This window comes from Abrus precatorius, unplaced genomic scaffold (assembly GCF_003935025.1).
Source record: "Abrus precatorius isolate BTA unplaced genomic scaffold, Abrus_2018 Scaffold9, whole genome shotgun sequence".
Taxonomy (NCBI): Eukaryota; Viridiplantae; Streptophyta; class Magnoliopsida; order Fabales; family Fabaceae; genus Abrus; species Abrus precatorius.
The window spans coordinates 6,304,716-6,316,717 of record NW_020874439.1 but is presented as its reverse complement, the minus strand read 5'-3'; the positions used below and the strand labels follow the sequence as shown (position 1 = coordinate 6,316,717).

The 12,002-nt window shown below is 30.1% G+C and overlaps 2 protein-coding genes and 1 pseudogene across 2 annotated transcripts; all 3 read right to left on the bottom strand.

The window, feature by feature from the left end:
• Positions 1-2,247: 2,247 nt before the first annotated feature.
• Positions 2,248-4,722, bottom strand: LOC113850676 (annotated as a pseudogene).
• Positions 4,723-9,207: 4,485 nt separating this feature from the next.
• LOC113850675 (receptor-like protein EIX2) lies at positions 9,208-9,945 on the bottom strand. The gene has a single exon (XM_027481242.1). It carries the CDS (start codon positions 9,907-9,909, stop codon positions 9,208-9,210), a length of 702 nt encoding a protein of 233 aa, XP_027337043.1. The 5' UTR covers positions 9,910-9,945.
• A 22-nt stretch (positions 9,946-9,967) lies between these two features.
• Positions 9,968-11,751, bottom strand: LOC113850674 (receptor-like protein EIX1). The gene is made up of 2 exons (XM_027481241.1): positions 10,067-11,751; positions 9,968-9,974 (listed from the first exon to the last, which is right to left on the bottom strand). Exons 1-2 carry the CDS (start codon positions 11,749-11,751, stop codon positions 9,968-9,970), a joined length of 1,692 nt encoding a protein of 563 aa, XP_027337042.1.
• Between the last annotated feature and the right edge of the window lie 251 nt (positions 11,752-12,002).

The following is a 12,002-nucleotide window of genomic DNA, read 5'->3' as shown; positions in this document are numbered from 1 at the left end:
GCTCTTGTCTTAGTTCTTGGGCTCTAGGCTGCCCCTGCCTTTAAATATCATTAAATGTTTTATTTTATTATTTTAAATATTATATATTTTTCATCTGATCCCTTTAAATATCATTAAATGTTTTACTTTATTATTTTAAATATTATACATTTTTCATTCAATTCACATAAATATCATAATTTTTTTATTTAGTTCCTTTAAATTAAGAAACTAAATGAAAATTCATGATATTTAAAAAGAACAAATGAAAAAAAGTAAACAAATGAGATTATTTTGTAATAAAAACTATTTTATGAGGAACTTGTTTAAGAAAAATTAAAAATAAGAGACAGAACAAAAAAATCGTAAAATTTTGAAAAGCTAAAACTTAATTAAACCAAACACTTATAATTGTTGTTCATGAACCTGATTTTTTATTTGCATGAACATGTGCTACTTCAAATGCACCAATCTTGAAAATGCACTTTTTTCAACTCCATTGGACTTGACATCTTCTCTACTATGTTACTAATTCTTTTATGGGTAAAAGTTTATATGTTTGTCTCAACATGAAGCATATTTTCCTTAGTCTGAAATAAAAGACTACGAGGTATTCTCAAATTCAAAAGTACAAATAAGATTACTATTTATTCACGGTTTATAATTACTGTTAATATGAGAGAATTTTGCATATATTGTGATTCAAATACAGTGAAATCTTACACCACTGCATCATCCCTAGGAGTTCCAACATCTAGCATTTGGGTGATTATGTTTGTTGATATTATTATATAAGGCAGAAGGTTATTTTTTTTCCTCCAATAAAAAGTGCCTCTTATTTTTAATTAATACAATTGCTGGATATTGTTACATTTTTTTATCCATAATCAAAAAATCTTAATTTTTTTTTTATCTTCCTTTTATCACGTACGGTGTAATTTGGGTTTTTTTTTTTACTAAAGTATGGTAAATTTAAAAACAAATTATCAAAATAGAGTTTATACAAAATATTTCCCCAATTTAAGGTGATTTTTGCCACGTCATGTTGAGTGTCGTCCTTGTGTAGCCGATACTTTTTTTTAATAATAAAATATTGAGTTTTAGTTACATAAAAGTCGATACTTATTTTTTAATGATAATAAAAAAGTATCGTTCGTGTATATATCGACACTCATTTTATATTATTAAAAAAATAATATTACGAAGAGAACAATCACAAGTTTCTTTGGTGGCATTGATCTTTGTGATAGGAAGTATGATACTCAAGAACATCCTCTATTTTCAACTTTGAACACAGTCCATCATGATGATTTCCATCAGCCAAACTTCCCATGCGCTTCCATCAAGAAAGGTGGTCCAAGAGAGCCATGGCATGACATTCACTGCAAGCTAGAAGGACCCATTGCATGGGATGTTTTGTTCGATTTTCAGCAAAGGTGGAAGAAGCAGGTTGGAAAACAATTCTTACTCCCTTCGAGCATGCTTGATGATTATCTTCTCCCTCAATCCATTGTGGCAACGTCAAATGAAAATGAAGTATGGAATGTTCAGTTATTCAGATCTATTGATAGCGGTGCTACTTTTGGCTTCCCTCAAGATCCAGAAGAGGCAGCTGAATTTGGCCTTGTTAGAGTTCTTACAGGTTACATAAAATTCGTAATATTATTTTTTTAATAAAAAAATAAATGTCAGTATATACACGGATGATACTTATTTTTTTTATTATTAAAAAATAAGTGTCGGCTTTCATGTAATAGAAACTCAATATTTTATTATTAAAAAAATAAGTGTCAGTTACATAAAGAACGACACTCAACATGACGTGACAAAAATTACCTTAAATCAGAAAAAAGTTTTGTATGAATCCTATTTTGATAATTTATTTTTAAATTTATCATACTTTGACAAAAAAGCCGTAATTTGGATTAAAGATTTTCTAGTTTAGTTTAAATTTGATATTTCACCAGCTTTCTTCGTATTAGATAAGTTGGATAACTTCCAGTCTCCCCTTTTTGATTTTAGATTATATTTTTTATATCTCTAAAAAACTTTCTTTTCTTGGTTTATATTTAATTAGCTTTGTTTTAAACAAATTAAAAGTTCAAAACCAAATAGAACAACCCCATGCATCAAAGGGTTTATGAAGCTAGTTAATAAAAGATGTCAACTGATCTCAAAACCTCAATTTTCTATTGCAACTAGTAGATAGATAAACGTAAGGGAAAATTTTACAGTTCACATAATATAAAACAACAAGGACTAGCACAATTAACCACTGCTATTCTTGCTGAAGAACTTATTCTGAGAATATCTACTACTGAATTGTGAGGGGACCGGTGGAGGTTGGACTTCAACAACACCTTCAAACATTTGTGTTACTTTTCTCATGGTGGGTCTAAGACTTGGATCCTCTCGAACACACCAAATGGCAATCATTACCAACTTCTCCATGTTCCTCTTATCATCCAATGCCTCTTTGTCATCCTTAATTAAGGCATCAAAAGCACCACTTGTGTAGCAATCACAAGCCCAATCAGTTAATATTGCTCTCTTCTTCTTCTGGCTCCATTTCTACATTTCTTCTACAACAAATGATCTCAAGAAGCAGTACACCATAACTATAGACATCCACTTTGGCAGTGACAGGCATATTTTTAAACCATTCAAGTGCCACACACCCCTTTGTTCCTCTTATGGCAGTGTTTGTTCTGCTTTGATTCATCTTCAAAAGCTTGGCCAATCCAAAGTCAGAAATTCTTGCATTGTGGTACTCATCAAGGAGTATGTTCTGAGGCTTTATGTCACAGTGGATAATCTGAGTGATGCACTCTTCATGCAAATATGCAAGTCCTCTAGCAATCTCAAATGCAATTTCCAACCTTAGTTTCCAACTAGGCTTCACCTTATTGAAAAGAAGACTTGCCAAAGTGCCATTGCTCATGTACTCATAAACCAGCAACCGTTCTGCTTCAGCCTCACAATATCCAATCAACCGAACCAAGTTCTTGTGATGAGTAAGACCAATGACATGTAACTCATTCTTGAGTTCCTTCTCAACCTGTTGCAAAAGCAAAGTGTTCAACTTTTTCACTGCCACTAAAGTTGTTGAGCTTGTGTTTATGGCTCCTTCATAAACGACACCAAAAGATCCCCTTCCTAGTTCTTTTTGGAAACCATTGGTAGCCTCTTCAAGCTCCTTGTAACTGAAACAACGCAAATTAGTTTCAAGAGCATTGTCACTTCTTCCAATTCTTCTAAGCTTCTTCTTGTACTGAGAAATGAAGAAAAAGCTCACGCATCCAGCGCCAACAAACACGACATTGAGAAATGCAGAGCTACCAAAGAGCACCCAACCAACCAAACTCAAAGTGTTCCTACTATCCTTGTTCACATTGGCTGGTGGAATATACAAAGAGGAATTGTATTTCCTCACTTTCATGAAGGCCTTTGCACCATCAAGTCCAGGATCAACTCTGCCATTTGAAAGAGGTAACTTCTTCTTCAAGCAACTATCACCTGATTTGAAAATAGCAACCGCACACATACAATCCTCCACACATGACGCTCTACATTGTTCTTCAGTAAAAGGCTTAAGAAGCATGTAAACTGAAAGAGGCCAATCTGTATTTATCAACACCTCAAAATCATAGTCATCTACATCTTTATTCTTAATGAGCTCATCTTCCTCACATCCCTGGATGAAATCCGGCTTGCAACTACCATAAGGGTCACTCTGGCCAACTAAAGAGTACCATTTTGGGCATTGACAATTTGGCCTTTTATCATCTCTCAAAGTGCAAACACTATTAAACCCACAGACACCACTACCTTCAGTAGAAAGTCTACTAAGACAAATGTTACCTGGTTGAGACCACACAGGACTCCAACCATCACTCCCATAGAAATCCTTTGGATGTTGATAGAATGTGAACACCCCATCAAAATTAAGAGTTGCTCTAAAGTAAGATTCGTTGGTAGAGGCTCCACTCCATGTTGACAAGTTGAATTTCTCATTGTTCTTCCTCAAAACATACACATAACCTGATGTTTCAAACACCAACCGAATACCGGTTCTTGATGTGTTAGACTCATCAGGACCAGTTAAAGTTTCATAATAGTTTTCATTAGCATATACAGAGGGTGAGTTTAAAGCATGAATGGAAAGAATACCATCCGTTTGAAAAAGAAGCTCAAACCTTCCCTTGGAGAAATTTGACTCTAGAAATCTAGAAGAAAGCTTCTCACCCATCTCAAGACTTTGCAAGGGCAACAAGGTGTCCCTTGGATCCTTGAAACTCTCCCACACAGCATCATTGTTTTCATCCTCAAGCACAAAGTTGCCAGTGTCGTTTAAGAAACCGCGTGCAACTTTACCATTAAGGTTCTCACTTTTCCATAATTGTTCACCATTTGGAGCAGTGATCACTAACCCATCATCAACAGTGAGCTCAACTTTTGAGCCCTTTGGTGCAGGAGTATCTCCATTGGCATACCAAACTACGGTTTTGTCTTGAATCTTAGCAAACCAAATGGAAAGCAAGTAATGGTTAGTGTCAAGTGGGAGAAAGCCAAAGGCAAAGTCACCAAGAGGTGAAACTACCCATGATGATGAATTGTTGTTAGTTGTTTCTGCAAGAAGAAAATCACCAATGGTTATGTTGCTTCTGGTTTGGGCTACATCAAAGATGTGTAGCAGAGCAGAACCATTGAGCCAAGAAGAAAGGGAAGCAAAGGGGAAGCCATGGCCAGCTAGAATCAACTTATTGGATCATACTCGTACGTTCATCAAGACTTTTGTTTATCCAATCAAGCAGCGAATTATGAATAGAATAACATTATTATTTATTTAAATTATAATTATAATTGTATTTTTATTTGTATTAATACACGAACACAAAATGGCACGATTATAATATTATGATTCACGAATGAATCGGTGCAATTCTATATCACAGATAGGAATAGCACAATTCAACGATTCATTGTTTTTTTATTTTCTACCTTACTTTTACCATTTTTTCCAAAGATAATTTGGTAAAATAACATTTTACCAAATTATTAAAAAATCCTATATATCCAATTATATTGGGTCATTATTTAATAAAATTGTTTTTTTAATTTCTTTGTTTTCTCCTGTTAAACGAAACCATATTCCACTCGTAGGACCCAAATTCAGAACGTATCCAACACGAGTCAACCAATATGACTATAGCAATAACTGTTTTCACTCTGTCTGCGCTGAATTGTAGTGCTTCCACCTGAGACTCAACTTTTTCTTTAGACTTTCCATGCTTGTCATTATGGATGGAAATAGACCAGAATTATCAAGCGTTTACCGTCTAATAAATTTAATTTGACTTCTTCTATTTAAATATTTAATTAATTAAATTTTTAGAATTATCAAGCGTTTACCGTCTAATAAATTTAATTTGACTTCTTCTATTTAAATAATTAATTTAATTTAATTTTTTAAAAAATTTAATTAATTAAATAAGTTAATTTTAAATTTAAAAAAAATTATTAAATTTAATAAAAACGTATAAATTTTATAATAATATATTAAATAATTTTATATAAAAATTATAATATAATATTATATTAAATAAATTAAATTTTAAAATAAATAAATTTTAAATTTAAAACTCTAATTATTTTTATTGGAGTTAAAGAGTGTCTCTGTTATATATTTTTTTAAAGAAATAATTCGCTTATTAAAATCTCTTATGTTATTAATATTTATATTTCGTGTATGCATAATGTTGATTTATGTTTATATTTGTTGTATGTTTAATAATTTATTTATTTAAATTAAATATATAATTTAAAAGTGATAAATAATAATATATAATATTATTACTAATATTCAAAGTGCTATTTATGCAATAATAACAATAGATAATTTGTTAGACAATGTTCTTCATAATCTATTTTTCTTATTTTATCATTAAAATCTATCTATTTGTGGACAGTTACATAAAATTAAAGAATAAATTCTGTATTTTTTTATCACAATTATCTCTAACTAACATTAAATTCTTTATTTTTTACAACAGTTACATACACTAAATTCTTTGTTTTCCACTTAGGTTACACAAAATTAATGCTAATTTTTTTTTTTTTTAAAGTTTACATAAAATTAACGTTTAATACTTTTTATTTGATGAGAGTCACTAAAACTAAGTTAAATGTTATTTTTTAAAGTATTTTGCAAATGGTATCTACCGTAAACCAACTTTAAGTGAAGCATTTCTTGTAATGAGAATAGTCGGCACGACTTTAGGTATCGTGTTGTGCAACGGAGAATACGAGTGTTTATTATTCCTTAAAAGTTTTGTAACACATTTTAATTTATTGTTGATCTTTTTCATATAGCTATGCTTTTACTTGCTCACGAAGACCCTTTATTCAAGAAGCCATTAGAGTTCATTGTTTTTTGAGTTGTATATTATACTTTGGAATTTTATGGAAAGTTACTTGTAAGAGAATAAATAAATAATTTTAAAATAAAACTTGGAGTCTGTATATTAGAAAAGCTAAAATTGATCATATGACTTATTGATGACTTTAACTTACTGCTTAAACAAATTAAAAAATAACACTAATTTATATATTTAAACATCCTTGTGATTCATTGCGACAATAATAACACGATAATCATGATAAAACAATTGTGTGTACGAAGAATAAAAAGGGCGTGTATATTTTGAGATTCTTAAAAAATTTTAATTTTATAATATAAAAATATTACTTTATTTTTTTATTATTATTTTCAAATGATTTATAAAAATAATGAAAAATTATTTTTAAAATTATTTAAATTAAAAATGAGCTCAAACCAAAAAGAATAATGTGTTAATATTCTTCAATTTTCATGTGAGCATTCCTATGTTATGGTCACCACAAATTATTAAATTGTACATCTTCCGCTGCTGTTTAATGATGGATTTTTTAGTCATTAATTTTTTTAAAATTTTATTTTCTTTTAGAAAGAGTTAATGACCATTTTTTGTCGTTAATTACATTTCATACATATATAAAAATACATTATTATTATTATTATTATTTTCAATAGTATCAATTATCGTGCTACTAACTTTAGAAACATATTTCAAAAGCAATGGATTTTTTTATTTTTTTTATTTTATATAGCTAGAACAGCATATACATAAAAGAAAAACATTATCCAGTTCGTTTTTATTTTTACATAAAGTTTCAATCTACCCAGAAACATAGAGTTTAGTACACTGTATTCGTATTAAGAGAAACAGAACAGCTACAAAATACTAGAAATATATAAACTTCAACCTGGTTCTTCTTCTTGCTCGATTCTGATACCTGGATCTAGAAATTGATAAAACATTCATATAACCATAGAAATGAGTTTTTCTAATACTATAGATAGTGAAAAAATATTAATAAAACATTGCATATAATATAAGTAATTTAAGCACTATAATTAATAAATACAAAAATGTTAACTTTATAATAATTTTATGTAAGGCTGTTGTATTTTATTATATTAAACAAATTAAATGGATAGATTATTTTAAAATTACTTTTCACCTTACATATGCAAATATAAAATTTATTTCAAATAATTAATTATTAAAATAATTTTCTTACAACAATCCAATCGGATATATTAAATATTAAGAATTTCTCTTTTATCTTCTTATTTTTATGATTTGATATTTTAAAGACAATAAATAAAAAAAAATAAACTTTAAAAAGACAAAAAGCAAAAATGGAGAAAAACGACTAACATACAAGTAGAGTATTGGACAAATTTTTTATAAAGATTAAATTGGAACCTTTTAAAAATAGAAAACGTAAAAGTTTTATAAGTTTTTATTTAAAAAGTATATTTAATATATTTAATAAAATACCTGTGTAATAAATATTTTTCTTCTTAAGAAAAATTATCATTTTTAGATGAGTTGCTTAAGAACTAATACTAATAAAAATTATTTTAAATCAAGAGATCAGAAGGAATACTTGTGATATTTAATTAGGACAAAAAATATATATAAAGTGTATTCTGATAAGTAGTTTAATTAAACACTTATTAAAAAAATTATAACATAAAAGTTTATAACATAATTTTGATCATAAAATTTATTAAAAAAGAAGTTAAGACGAACATATTTTAATAAACTATACTTAAAAATTATTAAATTTAATTAGACAAATAACTTTCATAAACTTTTAAGCTCTTTCAAATAATATTCTAGAGCTTATTCATAAGCTTTATTACTCTTTAACTACGTTAATTAAAATATTTTAAGTACTAAGTAAATTTAAGGCAATTAAAGAAACTAATAATTTTACACTAACTTGGTATAGTTAAATTGTCTTTTTATTAACCTCTGAATATTTTTTCCTTAAAAAAAATCTTTAATTATTCTTATTGTTACTTGCTATTGTGCCTAATCTCATAATTTGTTTCGTAATTTATCTTGATCTTTCCTTAATTTAATTTGCATTTATCTCATATAATCCACCTGGCCACTAACTTTAAAATAGGTTTGAGAGCTGAATTTTGAAAGTTAAAAAATAAAATAAAATTGAAAGGACACTTTTTTATAAATATTATATAGCTTGATAACCCTTTTCTTAAAAAATAATAATAGATTAACATAGAATTATTGTCCTAATATTCTATTTATATCTATAAATGTTATATAATTTGCATTATTTTTTTTTAAGAAAATATTCTCCTTTACGTTCTCCATCAAAATTTTACTTACAAATATACACTACAATGAGTGATACTGAAATTAACTGCTTATAGTTAACTAAATAAAATTAATTCATCTTCATGAAAGCATTACTATATGTCAAATATCATTTCATAAATACATGTAAAATGCAAGCACAACATAACCTAATTCAACGTATCAAACTTAGAAGCTTAATCTATCCATACTTATTTTTTCTCATATTAATTCTATAAACTAATTTTAAATATTAGAACTGGGATATGACAATTGACTAACAACTTCAAGTTATTATATTCCTACAAATAATAATCAATGGCTTCAGTATCATCTTCTTCAAGAACTAATTTACTAACAAAAGTCAAACTAAAGAATTAATTTGATGTTACTTTCATAAGTATCAAAACACACATCTACTAAACATGAATATAAATTCAAATGTAACAATCCAAGAATATGCAAGTCCAGTATAGTAGTATATACCTAGGTAAAAGCTGAATGTGTCTTGCATTTAACATGTCCTTTTTACTTTCAAATAAAGATCATCAAGGCCTCGGAAAAACGAATCCCTCCATCTCCTAACAAAGAAGAGGATGCCAAAAACGCCCAAAAATGCAGAAGCAAATCCAATTCCCATGCCCATTTCAAACCAAGATGTAAAATCATCACCATCCTTGTCCTCCATTTTGAAGCCATAATAAGGTGTCCCTTCTTGTGTGCACTTCTTTGGAAGAGGAGCACCACAAAGTTTTGGATTGCCAATGAAACAAAATGCATCAAAACTCTGAAGTTGGGTGCCCAGAGGAATGTTTCCAATGAAATGATTGTAAGACAGGTTCAACAAACTCAAAAATGACAAATTTGACATGCTCTGTGGAACTTCACCTGAAAGTTGGTTTCTTGAAAGGTCTAGAGACTCCAAAAGCTTCATGTTTCCAATCCCACTTGGAATATTTCCCTCCAAAAAATTATGTGACAAATTTAAAGACTGCAAAGCACTGAGACTAACCAATTCTAAAGGGATTGGTCCAGAGAGGTCATTATTAGAAAGGTCAACACCGTGCACAAATTTCAAAGCATGCCAATAGTTCAATTCTCGGCCTTTCATAAACAAGGGTAAATCCTCTAGGTCTGATCTCACAGAAATTGGAACCAAAAACCAAGGATGAATGTAAGAAGTAAACAAGCCTTCATCAACAGTGTTTGTAACCATTGTTGTAATGTTATATAAACACTTTGGTATTGGTCCTGAAAGTTTATTATTTGCAAGGTCAAGTACTAGAAGACTTGAAAGTTCACATATTTGTAATGGGATAATACCATTGAATTTATTTGATCTTAACAAGATGGCCATACTCAAGTGTGTGAACCAAGTTGGTATATTCCCTGTGAACTCATTCAACCCCAAATCAAGGTACCACAGCTCCTTGCAACTTTTGAGTGAAGTTGGTATATTTCCAAACAACCTATTATTACGAACTCGCAAGGTTTGAAGTTGAGTCAACGAGCCAATAGAATCAGGAATTTTACCAAATAGATTATTGCTCCCTAAATTCACATGGATCAAAGATCGCCACTTCATCCAACAGTTTGGCAACTCTCCAGATAAAAGATTGTGTGACATGTCCAAAACAGCTAAGTGATGTTCCCTTGTCATGCTTTGACATAGGAATGGAAAAATGGGTCCTGAGAAGCTGTTGTTAAATATGTCAAAGAAGATAACTTTAGGAGACAAATGGGGTAACTTGCCATTGAAGTTATTCCATTTTAGATCAATTCGAGTGTTGTTGATCAATGTGGTAGATATGTCCCCACTGATTGAATTGTGGGATAAAAACAGATTGTCAATTTGTGCAACAAAACTCCAGAAATTTAAATCCTCATGGACATTGAATGAAAGCCCTGAACTTGAAATGTCAAGATAAGAAAGAGATCTTTGTGAATATAGCCATGAAGGAAACATAGGACCTACATTGCAATAGCTCATGCTAATCTTTTCAAGCTGGAAAGCGGGTTGCCAGTGGGAACCCAAATCAAAAATAAAATCAGAGGAATCAAGGCTTAATGACTTCAAGTTTGAAAGGTTTGTGAAGCTAAGTTCAGATATGATGCCTGAAAAGGAATTATACTCAATGGATAAAACCTCCAATTTGGAAAGTTTCCAAATATCTCTTGGAAGATTACCATTCAAGTAATTAAAACTAACATCTAAAGATTTCAATGATGATAGATTTCCAAAGGTTGAAGGAATGGGACCAGACAAGGAATTGTTAGAAAGATCAAGCTGTTTTAAACACGTGTATTGACCCATCCATTTAGGAATATCTCCTTTTAGACAATTGCTTCCCAAAATTAAAGACCTCAAATGTTGAAGATTAAATAGCCATTTGGGTATCTCAGAGTGGAAAGAATTGTTGAAAACATCAAGAACTACAAGTGAAGTAAAATTGACATACCCAGGAGAAAGATTGTCACCATTAAGGGAACAACCACTCAGCCTTAATTCCATGAGTGAAGGGAGCATAGTCATTTGTTGAAGCCAAAGTGTTTCATTCTTGAGAAATATACCACTCAGGTTTAGATATTTTAAAGATGAAAGACATGAAAGCCACCCAAGATTCTCCATATGGAGATTATAGTTCATTGACAAGTCCAAATATAGGAGATTGGAGAAATTGACAGAATGAATAGGTGGAAAATTAATAGTCTTAAAGTTATTGAAGCTCAAGTCCAAGAAGCTTAGGAATTCGAGTTTGAACAATATAGAAAAGTTTATTTCACCCTCTAAACATTGAACATCACCAAGGGGACAATGAAGGTCAAGCTTTGAGACTCTACCTGTGATGTTGTCACACTGAACACCAGTCCAATTGCAACAATCTTCTTCAGTGGACCATGATGAGAGCCACTTCAAGGGGTCCTTGATGCTTTGCTTAAATACTAGAAGTTCATGTTCATCTTTCCCATTGCAGAGAACATTCATGTGTTTGTATCCCATGCATGAACTGAGAGTGAGAGTGATTGCATATAAAAACCATAGCAAAACAGCTGCCATTTTGTGAAAATTAAAAAGTTGCATGCTCAATTCTAAGGCAAAGTTGTGAATATATAATATATAGAAGTTTCGTCAACATTCAAAATGCAATTTTTTTCCTTTTCAAAATAAAGATATTCTATTTCGAGGAGAGCCAAATTCAAAAGGTATCCAATACAAACCAATGAATATGGGTAGCTATTAATGTTTTCACTCTATCTCTGGCGAATTATGGTGCTTCCTTTGTGAACTAAACCATTTTCATAGACTAA

What these genes read in the sequence shown, in the direction of transcription:
- LOC113850675 (XM_027481242.1), bottom strand. Translation starts at nt 9,909, where the DNA reads ATGGTTACAAACACTGTTGATGAAGGCTTGTTTACTTCTTACATTCAT.
- LOC113850674 (XM_027481241.1), bottom strand. Translation starts at nt 11,751, where the DNA reads ATGGCAGCTGTTTTGCTATGGTTTTTATATGCAATCACTCTCACTCTC.